This window comes from Sphaeramia orbicularis, chromosome 22, assembly GCF_902148855.1.
Source record: "Sphaeramia orbicularis chromosome 22, fSphaOr1.1, whole genome shotgun sequence".
Lineage (NCBI taxonomy): Eukaryota > Metazoa > Chordata > Actinopteri > Kurtiformes > Apogonidae > Sphaeramia > Sphaeramia orbicularis.
Genome location: NC_043978.1, coordinates 3,639,833 through 3,658,505, shown reverse-complemented (window position 1 = coordinate 3,658,505; position 18,673 = coordinate 3,639,833). Strand labels below are relative to the sequence as shown.

The 18,673-nt window shown below is 36.5% G+C and overlaps 1 protein-coding gene and 1 long non-coding RNA gene across 2 annotated transcripts in view; both read left to right on the top strand.

Annotated features, from left to right (window-relative positions):
* The first annotated feature begins 1,816 nt into the window (after positions 1–1,816).
* LOC115414027 (uncharacterized) lies at positions 1,817–4,268 on the top strand. Its single transcript, XR_003934537.1, has 4 exons — positions 1,817–3,448; positions 3,643–3,760; positions 3,841–3,917; positions 4,049–4,268. It is a non-coding gene; the product is annotated as an uncharacterized LOC115414027 (long non-coding RNA).
* Positions 4,269–10,906: 6,638 nt separating this feature from the next.
* afg1la (AFG1 like ATPase a) overlaps positions 10,907–18,673 on the top strand; it is a 54,224-nt gene continuing 46,457 nt past the window's right edge. The window contains exon 1 of the mRNA XM_030127049.1: positions 10,907–11,033. Coding sequence (XP_029982909.1) covers positions 10,913–11,033 — 121 coding nt within the window. The 5' untranslated portion in view covers positions 10,907–10,912. The remainder of the gene's footprint in view (positions 11,034–18,673) is intronic.

The following is an 18,673-nucleotide window of genomic DNA, read 5'->3' as shown; positions in this document are numbered from 1 at the left end:
GGGGAACTTTAAGATCCTTGAAAAAGCCCTGTAATTCCTCTTTATCATAGATTGCTTCAGATGAATACAATGAATTATAAAATAACATAAAGGTGTTTCACCAGGGTCACAGGTAAGTCTGTCACCCACCTGAATTTCATGTATCATTTTCGAAGCCATGGATTTTCTCAGCTGTTGTGCCAGCAGTTGACTTGGTTTGTCCCCAAATTCATAATAGGCATGTCTGGACTTCAAGAACATGTCTTCTGCTTGAACTGTAGAATAGTTATCAAATTCTGTTTGGAGAAGAAGCCTCTGTTTATACAGATCATCAGAAGGGGCAATAGAATATAACTGGTCTAACTCTGAGATCTTATCTGTTATATTTCTAATAGAAGTTAGGTATATTTTCCTTTGCAGAGAAGCATATGAAATAATTTGTCCTCTCAGGTAGCACTTCAGAGATTCCCATAGTAGACTATGACTTATGTCTGGCGTGCTATTGGTGTTAACGAAGGAGTCAATTTCCTTGCCAATTAACAACAAAAAATCTGAGTCTGATAAGAGGCGAGTATTTAGTCTCCATGGAGGACGACAAACTGACTGTGATGAGAGAAAATCCATGGTAAGAGGTGAATGATCAGAAATGACCCTAGCTTGATAATTGCAGTTCTGAATTAAAGATAATAATTTGTTGTCAACCAAAAAATAGTCAATCCGTGAGAATGTATGGTGAACAGAAGAAAAAAAAGAATATTCACAACTATTTGGATTAAACCTATGCCAAATGTCTGATACCCCATAATCCCGGATAAAGGAATTAATTGTTGAAGTAGATTTAGAAGTATACTGTTTAGCTGAAGATCTGTCTAATGAATCATTCAGACAGCAATTAAAGTCTCCACCAATAATAAGACAATGTGATTCAATATTAGAGATTGTGGAGAAAAATTTCACAAAAAATCCCTCATCGTCCATATTAGGGGCATAGACATTTGCTAAGGTTAGAGCCATGTTATTAATCAATCCTGAAATTATTACATAACGACCATTGTGATCCGTAACTACTTTCTCACATTTAAATGGAACAGAATGGTGAATGAGAATAGCAACACCACGCGAATTACTACTAAATGATGAATAAAACAACTGTGATACCCAGTTTTTGTGCAATTTTTTAACATTTAATTCATTTAAGTGGGTCTCCTCTATAAAAGCTACTTTTACATCCAGATCTCTGAGATGAAGGAGAACCTGGTTAATCTTAGATGATTTCCCCAAACCTCTAACATTCCAGGTTGCAAATCTAATCTTAGTGCCTGCATTGATAACACTATTAACTATCATAGAAGTTCAAAAAAAGAAAAGGGCAATGAAAAAACAAGAGGAGAAAGAGAAAACAGCCCTGAATGATCATGTTTACAGTAGAAAAAACTAAAACTAAGCAAACAAAGGTAAAAGAAAACCAAAAACGCACACATACAACAGACCAACAGACATAAGACACACACATATACACAGAACTATCCCCAACCCCCTCCCCCCCAGAAAATAAAACCACAGCTTCTAGATCCATCACTTTTGAAAAAAAAAGAGAGAGAAAAAAAAAACAAAAACCTAGTTAACACCAGGTCTGTCTGAAATTGGAACTGACGCATATGAAAGCTTACAGAGCAGATTCATAGTGGCTATCAGTTAGCCAGTCATCTGTAGAGCACTGGTCATTACACGCCCAACCTGCAGGGGACAGTATGTCTCAGTCTTTGTAAATCCTTGACAGCGAAATGTGCCAAGGCCGAAGAAGAAAAGGAAAATGTAAACAAAAATCAGCTGGACATCCTACAAGTTGTGACAAGTTTTAACAGGAATTAAAGTCACAAGAAAGAAAAAAATAAATAAACAAAATCATCCAGCGTAGAGGAGAACACAGGAATCCTGCAACATAGTTCAATTATCGGCTCCCAAAGGAAATTGACAACAGTCGCTCTTTTATACTTTTATATCAATAATCTGGCCAGAGCTAAATGTGTGGATTTGTGAGAGACATGAAAGCCGTTTCAGCTGCTTTGTGACAGGTGAACTGTTGAAGTTTGCCGTCAACCATGACACTCAGTGTGGACGGGTACCGGAGTGAGTATTTCATGTTTAGTTCACGAAGTTTACGCTTTACAGCTCAAAACTGCGCCACTTCTTCGTAAGCCCGGCACTGTAATCTGGAAATATGTGAATACGAGTACCTTTAAAGCGCAGCTCCTTCTCCTTGGCCAAACGAAGAATTTTGATTTTATCCTGGAAATTGAGCAGTTTGATCAGGATAGGTCTTGGCCTGGTGCTGTTGTGTTCGCTGGCGCTCCGGACAACGGTAGGACTGCGGTGGCGTCTCTCAATGGTTGGCGGAAAAGGAAAGTTTTCCCATCCCATTAGCTCCGGAATCAGCTGGATCATGAAGCCGAGGATATCATGGCCCTCCGCGGATTCTGGGACGCCGATGACGCGCAGGTTGGACGCTTGGCTCCGGTTTTCCAGTTCCTCCACCTTGTCCATGAGGTATACATTTTGTTGTTGTAGTTCCTTATTTTTTGTTCGGAGATCATGGATATCATCTTCGGTCTTCCCGACTCTTTGATCCAAAATTCCAACATGATCACCGAGCGTGTTCAGAGAGCATTCAGTGGAACTGAGTTGTGAATGAATGGGATCCACCTTGGCTTGTGGGACCGCATTTCCCACTTGAGTTGCTCCAGGCCATCCAGTACAATTTTTATCGAAAGCTGGTTGATCTGATCTTCGGCCATTCTTATAACAAACAAGTACAATTGGTATTGGTGTCAGAGATGGTGAGAATTAGAAGATATTGCATAAATCAGACAGGCCTGTGCTGCACACACTCACGCTGCGGCCATCTTGCCTCCTCTTACTCATAAACATTTAAGTGAAACCATCATGTGAGGCAGTCATACTCTCCTTGTTCCTTTTTGTTCAACCATATAGTTTGGACTACCTCAGATTGGTCCCTTATTATACAGTTGCAGGTTGAGAATGCTGGGGGTCAGGACCCACAAAGCTCCTATCTCTCTCTCTCACTATCTGTCTTACTGAGACGTCCCGTCATTGCATTTTGTTGACTTGACTTCTTCCTTGGAGTCCTTGTGTTTTATCATTAGCAGGTTCTCAAGGATCGTGGTTTGACCGGCTGATGTGGATTTTACCTCAGACTGTCTCTAAAAACAGATTGACTTGACTTGACTAATGATGGTAAAGTGATAACATTACTGTTGTAACAAAAGGTCTGTGATCTGAAATTGTGTTTTAACACCATCAACAACTATGTCCCCTACTTTGTGAGTACTTCACAATGAGGAGGACGTGCCATGCGAGAACAGATTGGGTGGATGTGAAGTGGACAGGAGGAGTATTAAACCCCCCATTTCAGCAGGATGGCAACAATTGTGGAGTTGTTGTTGTCAAGGTAAATTGAGAGTATTGTGTATTTCCATGTCATGCAACTGTTGTATAAAACTTAATTTGATTTGAACAGATCTTTGCAAATATAATTTACAATGTAATAATGAATTGTTGTCTTCATTATCACGGTTACTATCTGGTATACCTCAATCTATTGAATAATAGGCTATTTGTGTACTAGGCATGTTATTTGTTTAGATTGCAGAGGCCTTGATGCAGGCCTTCCCTTTGATCCCGGACATCAGCTTTCACACGTCGAAGATGGAAATGTAAAGGGAGAGGGAGATCCTTGCTGTTAAACTGCTAGAGGCATCAGGTATATTCAAAGTGTGCTTATGAAACACTGTTTTATGTGTAACACTGTAAATGAAAAACAATACATACTCAATTTTACAGTCTTTGAAGAGCACTCATGTTGCGCAACATGTGCGGCTTCTAAGCCTCCAGGATCTGGACCGCCCATCACTGACTTGGTGAGCTATAATCCAATAATAATCAAAATATGGAAATTTGCACACATGATTAAATGGTGTAATGTAAGTATTTATCAGAAAAATAAGTGAAATATTAAGATAATTTAAAAAATGTATTGTCTTTGCAACAGATCCAATGTGACACGTGTGCCAGGTGGTTCCATGTCCAGTGCTTAGTAATGGACAGCAAGACATTTGAAAAGGCCAAAGAGAGAACGTTGGAATGTCCGTTGTGTGTCTAGCAAGGTTATAATAGTTTTGGATTTTTACCTCCGCCAAGGAGGTTATGTTTTTGCCAGGGTTTGTCTGTTTGTCTGTTTGTTTGTTTGTTTGTTTGTTTGTTTGTTTTGTCTGTCCGTTAGTGTGCAACATAACTCAAAAAGTTATGGACAGATTTTGATGAAATTTTCAGGGTTTGTTGGAAATGGGATAAGGAAGAAATGATTAAATTTTGGTGGTGATCAGGGGTGGGGGGGCCCACGGGGGGGGCCACTGATCAGCCTTGGCGGAGGTCTGCGCTCTCCGAGTGCTTCTAGTTCATTATAGTTTAGTTTTATTTAGATTTACCTTTTTTTCAAATTCAGTTTATTTTAATTCATTTTTAGAGCAGGTTTGCTAGTTTTCATTTTTTTTCTTAATGCTTAATTTTAGTTTAGTTTTACTTTCATCATATCTTTTATCATCCTCACCGTCGTATTCAAATAAATCTCACACAGGACTCTGCTGCTTTCTCCCAACTTTAGTCTCCATGTTTCCAGGTAGAGTGGGGACCAGAAGACGACTGGAAACCACAAGTGAACACAAGTGACAGACCGTGAAGTGCCATATGGGGGCGCTGGCTAAAATTGCTAAAGCTAAATAAATCGATTTCATATCAATCCGACATTGACAAAAACAAAAACTAAGGGAATTTTATCCATAATTTTTATGCGTTTTAGTTAGTTTTGTAAACACACAATACAGTTTCAGTTAGTTATCATTTTTTTCTTTTAATTATAGTTTTTATTTATTTCAGTTAATGAAAATGTTTTTACAATTCTAGTTTTCGTCATTTCGTTAGTTTTCGTTAATGGTAATAACCTTGGTATCTAGTTTTTTGTTTGTTTGTTTTATATGTTATTTAATGCATTTTAGTTTGAATGCGACAAAATTAAACAGTTCCTCTTTAGAAAACATCTGGTGTGGATTTGCTGTCCTTGACTCACGTGAATAGTAAGCCATTGCAAGCAGGTGCTTATTGTTTTTCCCATAAAATGCTATAATATTAATTATGAATATAGACAAAAGAAAAAACAAAATAATGTGGTGTGTCCACATGTAGTGATTGTGAATGAAGTGCAAGATAGGAAATTAAAGTGATATATTTTCACGATGCTGTGCAAAAAATCTTGTAGCAAAAAGCTTATCCTCCTCAGACCCAGTTATGGGTTTTCTGTCCACATTTGGGGACAAGGGTTACACAACTTTATCCAAAAAAAAAAAAAAGAAAACTGTCTTTCACAAAGAACATTCCATTACAAACTTAAAAACTACGTCTAAAAAAACTGTTGCATCATGATGTTTCCAATATAGAAAAATATTTGCACTTTGCTGAAATTTCCTGGCTCTTAGGAGGTTAAGCGAAATTTAATGACCATCAATATTTACTCACATCTTGAGCTATTTTAGGGAGACTGTCCTTGAGTTTTATCAAATAATCTCCTTTTATATTATACCAGTGTCCTTTTCACTCCTCCTTAAGTTCTTTAGATTTCAGATTTCATTCAGATTTCATTGAATGTTAAAGGGAGGCCCCTTACAACTTCCCTATTCAGCCTGTAAAAGGTGTTTTCACTGTTTTCTGTCTTAAATTTATGCACAGAGTTTCTGTGTGTTATGGTTTTCCAGTTATAGTCTAACACAGAGACAGAAATAATTCCAAAGTCAAATTCTATGATTTACATAACTGCAAATATATTTTCAGGAAGTATTAATTAAAAATAGATATTTGATGCTGTTATTAAGTGGTGCTTGATAATATTCATAAAAAGAAATATTAATATAGACTGGAGAGAAATATTAAGTGGTGTTTCCAAAAGGTCCTCTTTATTATAATAATTTGAGACTGGTTTAGAGTCTCTGGGTCACATGACTGAGAATCTACTGGAAAAAAAACAGACATTTTTTTCATAAAAATATGAATAATATTCATAAAAAAATATTAATATAGACTGGAGAGAATTATTAAGTGGTGTTTCCAAAAGGTGCTCTTTATTTTAATAATTTGAGACTGGTTTGGAGTCTCTGGGTCACATAACTGAGAATCTATTGAAGAAAAACCGACATTTTTTGTTAAAAAAAATATATATATATGAATAATATTCATAAAAAATATTAATATAGACTGGAGAGAAATATTAAGTGGTGTTTCCTAAAGGGCCTCTTTATTATAATAATTTGAGACTGATTTGGAGTCTCTGGGTCACATGACTAAGAAGCTATTGAAGAAAAAAAGACATTTTTTGTAAAAAAAAAAAAAAAAATATATATATATATATATATATATATATATATATATGAATAATATTCATAAAAAATATGAATATAGACTGGAGAGAAATACTAAGTGGTGTTTCTTAAAGGTCCTCTGTATTATAATAATTTGAGACTGATTTTGAGCCTCTGGGTCACATGACTAGGAATCTATTGAAGAAAAAAAGACATTTTTTTGTAAAAAAAAAAATAATAATAATAATATTCATAAAAAATATTAACATAGACTAGAGAGAAATATTAAGTGGTGTTTCCTAAAGCTCCTCTTTATTATAATAATTTGAGACTGATTTGAAGTCTCTGGGTCACATGACTAAGAAGCTATTGAAGAAAAACAGACATTTTTTCATAAAAATATGAATAATATTCATAAAAAAATATTAATATAGACTGGAGAGAAGTATTAAGTGGTGGTTCCTAAAGGTCCTTTTTATTATAATAATTTGAGACTGGTTTGAAGTCTCTGGGACTCATGACTAAGAATCTATTGAAGAGAAACAGACATTTAAAAAAAAAAAAAAGAATAATATTCATAAAAAATATTAATATAGACTGGAGAGAAATATTAAGTGGTGTTTCCTAAAGGTCCTCTTTATTATAATAATTTGAGACTGGTTTGGAGTCACTGGGTCACAAGACTGAGAAGCTATTGAAGAAAAACATTTAGAGCAGTAATTTATTGATAGTCCCTAAGGCAATGGCTTTTGAATGTCCGTCGAATATCCAACCTGCTGCTAACTTCACCTCGGTAGGACAGTTTAGTATCCAGGCCGCGGCATGAACATTAAATTCCATACAGAACCATTTCAGTCTCACCTTACAAAGCCCTTACTTTGGGACTGAAACAATGCTCCAACTAAAACAGATTACTGATGTCACAGAGCTAGCCCTTTGGCTAACACAGAAGCATTTACTAAGTGGTTGACTGAGCTACCAACAGCTACTGTAGTCAAATACAATGTTCCAGTGCATATGTATAAAGAACAGAAACATTCTCTACTTCTGTAGAAGGAAGAGGGACAACTCCAGCTCTGTTTTTATTCCTTTTAACTCCCTTAGTTCTCTCCATCCATTCAATGCAGAGGTCGATTTAGCCGGTGCTCTATAACTGTCACGTTTAGTTTTCTTTTTCTTTCTGCCACTTCAGCTCCAGTTCCAGTGTCCACCATTACAACAAAATTAATCCAAGAAATACCTTTCTATAGGAAACGGACAGATCTTACTCCTCAGTCGTTCAACTTACTTCTCAGGGTTAACTCTGCCAGTCGGTGTGTGGTTGTCATAGTGACATAAGTCTGCCGTAAATCAGACCAATTATGTCCGACCTGGCCAGGGATGCTGGAAATAGCATTTGGAATTAACCTATTTTTGTGCTGATAATCTCATTTTAAATTGCAGACAACGAACAGGCATATATATATATATATATATATATATATATATATATATATATATATATATATATATATATATATATATATACATATATATATACACATATATATATATATATATATATATATATATATATATATATATATATATGACCTGTGACCTACCTGACCTGTCTGATCATCTTGGTACTTTTAGGGCTCTGACGTTTATATTTAAGCTTCACAGTTAATTAAGATTAAAGTGTATATTGTGTTGTGAAATATCACAGTATGTTCTGTAAACAAAGCAAGCTGTCCTGCTGAGAAGGAATATGACAATTCAGAGAAAAATATCATATATGTATGTATATATTGTCCCTCCTCCCGTTCCATTTTTTCTGGATCTGCCACTACCTAACAATAGAGCACCTCTGTTGGGAAGAAAAATGCAATTTTGAATTATTTTAATTTAAACTTTTTGCTCCTCTACAAAGGTAAATATGTTTTCATCTTTATCATATTTTTTTTTTACCTAATAAATCTTTATCTGATTTAAATTTTAATTAAACATATTGTTAAAGTGAAGTGTTTTCTGTTAAGTTACCAACATATAACTGAACTTATAACCAATATAAAGGCATTGTAAGAGCTAGCTACTGTTTAATTTATTAAAATTCCTCCTCCATTGAAAAAGTGGGCTGGTTTGGGCGTGAAACTCCTGGGCTGAAAAAGGGGCCCATGTCAAACATTTATATTTTTTTCCTCACATGTCACGAAAGGGGCTCCGTAGGAATGTAATGGGCAGCAAGAATTTCTTGATACTTCAGGCTGTTGATGTTACCACGCACTCTGCAGATTTCTCACACATCCCCATACTGGATGTAACCTCAAATCAAGATTTTTCTGCCACCAAACGTGAATGTTTTCTGAGTGAATCTTGGGTCTATGCGGCCTCCAGTAGGTCTTCTGCAGTATTTGCAGTGATTGGGATGCAGTTCAGTGACTGATACACTAGAAATATCAGCCCTCTCTCCACTGTCCATCCTTTCTGCAAGCTGTCCTTATGCAACAAGCCTTCTGTCAATGATTGTATATAATAGTGTGCTATTGCCACTTTATTTGGTGTTCATATTTGTACAGTTAAGTATGATTTTATTTGTTGCTGGTGTTAGACTATTACTTAGTGGGTGATGATTTTTTTTGTTTGTTTGTTTTGGTCAGGTGGTGTTTTGCTCTGGGTTTTATTCATGTATATATTCTCCTGTGTCCACCACGTCCATTTTTAACTGGAAATGCCACTGCCTCTGCACTCTCCTCTCATGCAGCTCACCTGGAAACTTCACAGCACGCAACTTGAATGGGTGTGTTTGTCACTTTCCTCCATTACAGATGTCTCTTTCCTCCATGTGCAGGGTTTGCATCCCCTCTCAGATTCACTTATTTTAATTACTGATATTATTAATACAATATGATATGATATAATCAGAGATTTTTTTCATCACAGTATAATAGGATCATTACATATTCTAACAAATGTTTTCATATTATAACATAATAGTATGTTTTAAGAAAATATGTTCACATTAATACTGAGCAATTTTCATAAATTTTTCTGAATGTTGGAAATGATCTTGTTGTAACATATACCAAGCGTGTTCTTTTTTTTTTTTCCTTCCTTATTAAACAATTTCAAATGGTAATTCTAGCAAAGAAGTCTTATTGTTTAAATGTATCTAACATATAAAAGAGGAATAGTAAGTAGTTTTAGTACCATAGTACCATAGTAGTAGTAGTAGTAGTACTAGTAGTAGTAGTTGTAAGAAGTATGTTGTAATAAGATGAAAATGTCTTTGATAGAGGGTAAGCACATACGTCACTTCCCCCCTGGGCCACGCCCCTCTAAGTCAGACTGAGTGGCAAAAACCAACCGGCTCAACAAGACGGAGTATAGCGGTAAACACAGCGAGACCGGGAAAACGTGAAATATGAAATTAAATTAAGGACAATTGGACTCAACATCAGTCCGTACAAGCTACCAAAGAACAAATGGTCCACGAACATTGACGTGGCCCAAAATCGCATATCCTGGCATCCAGGGTGTAGGGGATCATCGCTATTTTTACCTGAAACAAATATACATGGTTTCATCATTACTGACAACCAGGGTCCAAAACTTGGCAGAGAACCAGCTGATTCAAAGTCCATTTACAGTATATCGAGTACTGACCCCAGTGCATGATCTACTGGTACTGACAATATTTATGTCTAGTTAATATCAAGTACTTTATACAACACAGACACTACTGCTGTGGACGAGCAGGGTACGACTTTATTTTTGTAAATTTTGATATTTTTCCCTCCTGTTTTTAAATTACATTATTCTTGTAATATTATGACTTTGTTGTCGTAATATGACGACTTTAAGCTCATAAACGAATGACACTTTTGTTAAAATATGAGGGTTTTTTTATAACTGCGACTTTATTCTCATAACATTGTGATTGTTTTTGTATTCGACTTTATTATCATAAAATTACAGGTCGATATCGATATTTTACACACGTAGTGAAAAACGTTTTTATTTTCTTATGTGGCCCTAATATGCCATTGTAGCTTTGTGCTGTATTTGAAAAACTGGGTTAGCCTCAGTTTAAGTTAGTTTACTAATCATGTAAGAGCACAAGGTTCATAATCACAAAATGAAGATAAAAAACATGAAAGATCTGATCATGAAACCAAGAGCTTTATTAAAAAGTAATGTTAGCCAAAACAATACATAATTTCAGGTATGATTTTACCCAAAAATACAGCATAAATTAATGTTATCCGACACGAATCAGGATTCACAAATCTAGGTTTGGTTTCCTGGATTTGTGTATCCATCTTCTTCTCTTTTCTTTGACTTTCAGTGCCTGTAAAACGATAGCTCCGACTGCTTTTCAAACCTGTTCATTTTATTAAGACATTCTGTCCCGTTTAAGTGGAAATTTGTCTTTTAATGAAACGTCGCCCCCTGCTGGCTGTAAATGAGAACCGCCCTGTTAACCTATGTTTGTCAATAAAGCTTGGTTGATGAAATTTGAAACCAAGATGGCGGCGTGCATACCGCTGTCTTCAAAGATGTCACCCTCCCAGTGTTTACGGTTCCTTCTCAGACAGAAATATTCCCCCAGGAAGCTGATAAAATCTGTCACAGAGCAATGTAAACGAGGTGAGACGACTTTCTGGTCATATTAGAGCGTTTGACGCGTTTATCGGGAGTCTAACCCTAAGCGATAAATGAGAAGTTGACGCGGCTCTGGTGTAAATGAATCTTCCATTACTACTTCACACTTTTTGACTAAACTAAAATAAGTGACACGCTAATTCAACCTGTCATTTGACTGTACTTGGTTGTTTTGCCGGTTTAGTCGAGTTAAGGCCGCTGTCAGGTTTGAAACTATAGATGCTTTTTAGTAGTGACGAGTCGTAATTTTCTCGATTAGTCAATTAGTTGTGTGTTGTATAAATTGTAAGAAAAGAATGTACAAGTCTTTCCCTTATATTTCTCTCCCTACATACTCCATACTTACTACTACTACTTCTATTATTGTTATTTTTTATTTACATATATTGTTTGTCGCTGTTATATGCTGCACTTTTTTCTTGCACTTTAATCTATCGCTTCCTTGACCAGTGAATTTCCTTGTTGTGGGGTCAATAATTTATTCTAACCATATGATATGTTGGTAAACATTTTCATAATAGAGCCTGGTCTAGCAGTAACGGATCAAGAAATTTGCTGTTCAAATGGGTATACTGTTTTAACTAAATAACCTAAAGTAACTTTTAAAACATATGTTAGTAGGTATTTATAAGTACTTTGATATGGCAAGAATGATGATTTACTTAAATGATATACTTGTGTGTGTGTGTGTGTGTGTGTGTGGGGGGGGGGGGGGATAAGCCTGGCAACGAATAAAAAAAATAATTTCAATTGTTTTTTTTACTTGCTCAAATGGCTAAAATATCCTGTTCCCAACAAAACTTAATATAAAATACAATTGAATATGTTAACTAATGTGTTTCTATAACACCAGTTAGTGCTGAAGCAAAAAAGTGCCATACTTCACATAAAATACAATTGAATATGTTAACTAATATGTGTTTCTACAACACCAGTTAGTGTTGTAGCAAAAAAGTGCCATAATTAAAATTTCATTAGGGGCAAAAGAAAGTAACAGATCAAATTGCCCACTGAGTACCGGATCAAAACAGACTATAGTCTCAAAAGCACAGAATACTTTAAAAGTAAACAAACAGATAGGTTTCCAATTACAACTTTATTATATATAACATAGCTAATGTAATGAACAAGTAACTGTACATAATTAAATTGAGTACCTAAATGTTATTCTTTTATCTATCATGGTTAACAAAAGATTATAATTTGTGCTTTCTGCTGGAACTTAAAACTCACTTATCATATCCTCAGGAGGGAACCCAAACACTCAGTCTATCAAATAAAGTCATACATAGAAGCTTCGACCCAATTCTCTACCTCATCTGGTAGGAGTGTGAGGAAGACACTACTCTGCATGGTAGGCTAATGAATCTGCTACTTTCTCTAGGTACCTAAAAGGCCATGAAATCATATCACAGAATATATCATATAGGTATTCTTGTGAGGACATTTTAAGAAAACTAGATAGAAAAATTCTAGACAATTAACCAAAATTTGTGATGGACATGTGCCCAATGTCTTTGATACATATACCTAATAAATTCTTACAAGGGAATAAATTGTACTAATTCTGACACACCCTGTTCTTCATCCATACATTAGTTGATGGTAATTCATATTTGTGTACGCTTGATAAGCGTAAATGTTACGTAACCATGTGCTCAGGATGGCTTGTTAAAATATTTAGTGCAAGTAAGAGTCATCGGTAACAAATAAAAGAAAAAGACATGTAAAGTTCACATACTTACCCATAATTTATATATAAAAAAGTAGGTATAAATACCTTTCGGTAATTTTCATGATCCAGTTCCAAGTAAAACCATTAAAAAAAAAAACCCCACTAATTTCATGGTAACGGCTCAAATGCCTACAATCTCCAGGCCCAAACTTTACATGCAATTAAATTACTTTTTGAAAAAGGCAGTTTAAAAATGTCAACACAGTATGTTGGATACATATAATAAAAAGTAAAGTATGGAAAAAAGAACTTCATTTATTAAATTTTTCAAATTTTTTTAAATATTTAAAAAAAAAAAGAGAAAATTGCAATTCCGAGATGTGCTTTCACCGAGTAGATATGTCCGTCTTCATATGGCTGTAACTTTTTTTAAAACTAGGAGCAGATCCAAAAACAAGACAGTGTTTGACCAGGCCCATTAGAAGATGTTTATAATTATCGGGGTAAATATTAAAAAATGTCCCTTAACCATTAGAAACCTATTTTGACCCTGGTGCCAACATCCAAAGAAACCACACAGTCATATATTGTTTTAAACATTTGGATAATACATACTAAAGGGCAGTACAAGATAAAAAAAAAAATATTCAAAATATGCAACAAAATAAAAAAATTTGTAAATAATGCAACAAGAGGAAAGTTATACACAAGACATGAGGAAGTAACATGTCCAAAGTGCACATGTAAAAACAAGGCCAAATTCAGTTCTTATTCAGCAAAATTAAAACATTAACAGCTTCTGTGTGTGATTTAGCAATCAATTTAAACTGAACAAGTGGTGCCAGGCACAATAAACCCCGCCCCTTGCATGTATAGACCCTTTTACTGTCAATGTCATCAAAAGCTGCGCTCGCATCAAGGCGAGAAATTATTTGCGCCACCCTATTCACTTTAAGCGAGGAAGACGAGACCACCGAGTGTTAAACGCAGATATAAAAAAAGTGAAGATCTGACACTTCACATTTGACACCTGCCATCCCGACCCTACCCTGCTGTTCACACACTACTGCCAAAGTCAGAGGAACATAGAAAACCGACAGGATAAAATAAGAGAAAATAATACTCACCCTGCCATACAGGTACAATTTGCTGATAGGACATAGAGCTCTGGTTTATTCACTTCATAGTACTTATACAATACATAGTCATCTTATAGCCTTGTCTGACTTGGAAGGGTTTCTGCCTTTCAAGTACAAAACAGAGTCTTGCACGGGTCCTTTTTTCCAAACCCGTACCCGCAAAGCTGAGTACCACAACCCAACCCACTACTTGCATTTTTTTTAATGTCCATTCCGCACCTGCCTGTACCCACGTACATTAGACCCGCAACCTGACCCGACCCGTGATTAAACACGTTGTCTACACCAGTGTTTTTCAACCTTGGGGTCGGGACCCCACGTGGGGTTGCCAGGAATTCAAATGGGGTCGCCTTAAAGTTCTAGTAATTGATAAAAATAAAAACAAAAACTGACTAATAAAAAATATATGGTGACTAGAGAGACAATCACAATACATAAAGGCTTGACAAACTCTGAAGTGTTTATCTTTCAAATGGGGTCACGAGCCAAAAAAGTTTGGGAACCACTGGTCTACACAGTAACTCACTTTTAAGGGCTTGGGTGAAACGCATGCCATCAATAATTCTCTAATATATGCTGCTAAATGACATCTGTGGCTGGATGTAAATAGAGGTGAAGCTCACTTCACAATATAGGCTAACAAACCGGCTGTGGTAAACCACGGTGAAATTAGATGATCATCATTGTTAAATGTCCTCCAAATTATTTTCATCCATGAACCTTCTTTTATTTTTTCACTTCCTTGCCTGCTACCCGCCTGCATTTCGTTTAATTTTACCTGTGCCCATGAAAATATATATAGATTTTTTTCACGCATCCCCACTTGTTTCTGTGGGTTACCTGTGGGTACCCAACGCAGGAATCTGGTACAAAACTCAGAGTTTATGTCGTGGTATTTCACATTCTGCACATGACAACAGACGACATTGTTATATGCATCCAGTGACTTGTAGGCACATAACTTCTCTCTAGTATACACACTTGGATCCTCTACTTAATATGTGTATGTATCGGGCCACTTTGTAACATCTTCCAAACACCTGGTAATAGTATACGGATCTGGAAGTCAGTTGCTGTTTGGCAAAGTTCAGTTAATCACGTAGTTTTCCCAATCTCTTATTGTTAATCCCCTCACGTAGCTTGACAGACCATTATACTCTGCCATCTTTCTGTCACCAGAATGCGTGCACATATCATCTACGTCATTGCTGTTTACTAACAGTAAAAGGGTCTATTGTATCTTATTTTGGCATCAATCCAGCTGATGTCATCATGTCTATGCATGTGCTGATGTCAGCATATCAGTTGCCTATATATATGTGCCAAGTTTAAGTAAATTTAGACAAAATTGATGTTTTTATAGACATTTGAAATTTTGCCCATTACAAGTAAGTGGAAAAAAAAGATTTTAAAAATTCCTAAAAAAAAATAGTAAATGTAGTGAGATCTGTACTAGGTCACTGGCAGTCTATAAGCCCAATCTGGTATGAATTCAATAAATAGTTTTGCTGCTACAGACATCTTATATTTTGCCCATTCTAACTAAATATGGAGGAAAAAAAAAAAAAAAAAAGATTTTAAATGTTAAAAAAAAACAACAAAACATTGGAACTCTGACCTACTTTTCCCAAATGTAATCAGATCTGTTCAGGGTCACTGGCAATCTTTAAACCCAATTTGGTATGAATTCAACCAATAGTTTTGCTGCTAGTGTTAACGACCAAACAAACTGAACCAAAAACAATACCTCTTTCCCCCTTTTCAGGGGGCGGGGTAATAAACCCTGAAACACTAGATGGTACACTACCGATCAAAAGTTTTAGTACACCCCAATTTTTCCAGTTTTGTATTGAAATTCAAGCAGTTCAAGTCCAATGAACAGCTTGAAATGGCACAAAGGTAAGCGGTGAACTGCCAGAGGTAAAAAAAAGAAAAAAAAAAAAGGTAAGGTTAAACAAAACTGAAAAATAATGTACATTTTAGAATTATACAAAAAGGCAAACAAGAAATGGGTCAACAACTTAAAGCAGTTCTGCAGCAATTGAAGTTGATCAAGGCTTGAAAGTTGGTGCTACCAATTCCTACAGGTGTCCTAGGGCTGCACGATTTTGGCCAAAAAAAATCCCAATTTTTTTTTTCCTCTAAAAACTCGATTTTCGATTTCGATTTTTGGGTAAAACTACAAAAGACAACAGAAGTCAGCATGCTGTTTTCGTGAGCAGCCCACAGTGCAAGGCACTGCTCTGATCTCAAATCTGTGATGGGATCATGTGATGAACCCACAGAAGTTTTTTTTTTTTTTTTAATTAAATCTTTATTGAATGAAGTAGAGTATACAAACAATGTATACAACAAGAAAATAACATAAGTTTGCCAGGGGGTGTACACTACAATGTCCAAATCAGAGCAAATACCTATGTTTTTTATAGCCTTTTTGTTTCCAGATTTATCTAACAGCTTTAAATAAAGTTCAACATCTTTCAAAAAATAAATAATATTTGGTTTTGTGTTACAGAACTTGCCTTTGTGAATGAAAAATTTAGCAAGTAAGAGGACTAAATTAATTATTTAAAAAAAAAAAAAAAAAAGTTTTTTTCTTTTTTCTTTTTGGGGTATCTGGGCCCACAGAAGTGATACCAATGTAAGTCAGTGACAGGCATCAGTCGTGTGTGCGTGGAAAACATTAATATGAGTGATCCCCATGGGTTCTATTTAAACTGGGGGATCTGTGTGTGGAACAGACCTAACCAGGACACACTGGAGGGATTCTATCTGTGGAGCTGGTGGATGTGTGTGGGCACAGGGCTGTCTAGGCTCCTCTGCTGAGGCTGATGACCCCGAGATCTGGACCCGGTTCGGAGGAAGACAGTACGGTACGGATCCGGGACAACGTAAGATGAATGATCCGCATGCAGTTCTATTTCAGTTGCGGGATCCGTGCGTGAAGCCATGGCTTACATTGCTATAAGTACTGCGGGCTCATTAACACATTTAAAGTCCGGTCATTACACGGACTTCTGTGACAGACCGCTGTCACTGATAGGAGGAAGAGCCTACGGTAGCCCGCAAGCGCGCGGCCTGGAAGCACGAGAGAGATGAAATCGATTTTACGATTTCCCTTTTTTAAAAATCGTCCTAATTTTAAAAAATCAGATTTTGATTTAAAATCGATTAATCGTGCAGCCCTAAGGTGTCCCAACGTTTCTTAATTACTTCTGTCACGGCCCAGCCTTTCTTTTCCTTATTTCAGTTCTAGATGCTCTAATTCTAGGCCCTGCAGGTGCCCTGTCTCCTGCAATCACCTGGGGTGTGGCTATAAAGCCTGAGAGGCATTCAGTCTCTGTCTCTTCCCTGCTCACTCTGGGCTGTGCTGCTGCACAGCCCAGACCTCCTGTTCTTTTGTTTGAGTTATTTGTCATCTGGCCAGGTATGGTTTCAGTTTTGGCTCTTGTTTTTGGTTGGATTATTTTGGCTTAATTTTATCACGTATAATAAATTTTGGTTAACCATATTGGTTGTGTTTGGTTGTTTTGTTATGACTCTGAGCCGGGTCATGACAAAGTGGGGGCTCGTCCATTTAAGTGAAGTTGTTGTTTCAGGGATGAGGGTTAATGAGACCATTGTTTGCAGCTTGGTTGCCTATTGTTGACTTGCTCGTCAGACTTGACCAGATGTTTGGTTGACATTGTGGATTGTGAATGGGATTAAGAGTAAGCAGAGAACTCAAAATACAAAAAAAAAAACCCAAACTTTTCCCCTGCTAGGTTCAGTGGCAAGTCAGGGACTTGTCAGTTTGTTTTTTTAGTTTGTTTTTTTGGTGTGCTGTCCGTGTGGTTGAGAGCGGTTGTCTCGGGAACACCTCCCTAGTAGTTGTGGGGGCAGTTAGCTGCCACTTCTACAAGCGGGCTTTAGGTGTATAAGAACCCGCCACCAGTACAGTGCTGAAGACCATAGGGTTGAGCGAGTTGGTTTGGTTAGGCAGGGGGGGAAAGGTTTTTTTTTTTCTTGCTGCTGCTCTACATGTTTTCTGGTTCAAGTGTCAGTTTTACATACTCAGGATGAGTGAAAAAGTACTGGACTTTATTCATTCTCCTGATTTGGATTTGTTAGAAGGATTTACAAAGGATCAATTGTTACAGATTGCCGAACACTATGATATTAGTATTTCTAGTGCTGATAAGAAGCTGAAGGATACAATTAAAGCAGTAGTAATGGCTAATCTGGAGGAAAAAGGGCTTTTTGGTGAGGAAGTTGGCGTTTCTTCTGTTAATGATCCTTGTGTCAATCCAGCTTTGAGTTTTGAGCAACAAAAGGAGCTAATGAAATTACAATGGGAACAAGACAAGATTAAATTACAGATGACTTTGGAGCAGGAAAAGATGAGATGTGAAATTGAGAGGGAAAAGCAGGTGGTTGAAAGGATGAAGTTGGAACTTCAGCAAAACAGGTTGTCTTTAATTAGAGATGGGAAACTTGTAGAGGCTGGTTCGTTTGATGTATCTGTTAATTTAAGGTTAATACCTAGGTTTAATGAAGGTGATCTGGACACATTTTTTTTGTTATTTGAACGTGTGGCAGATTCAAAGGGTTGGTCAGACACAGAGAGGACCCTTTTGCTTCAGTGTGTGTTGACAGGCAGGGCTCAACAGGCATATTCAACACTCAGCGCTGAAGATTGTCATTTATATGCAAAGGTTAAGCGTGCGGTTATGAAAGCATATGAACTAGTTCCTGAACCATATAGGCAAAAGTTTAGAAATTGGGAAAAGGCAGATGATCAGACATATGTTGAGTTCAGCAGAGATCTTCAG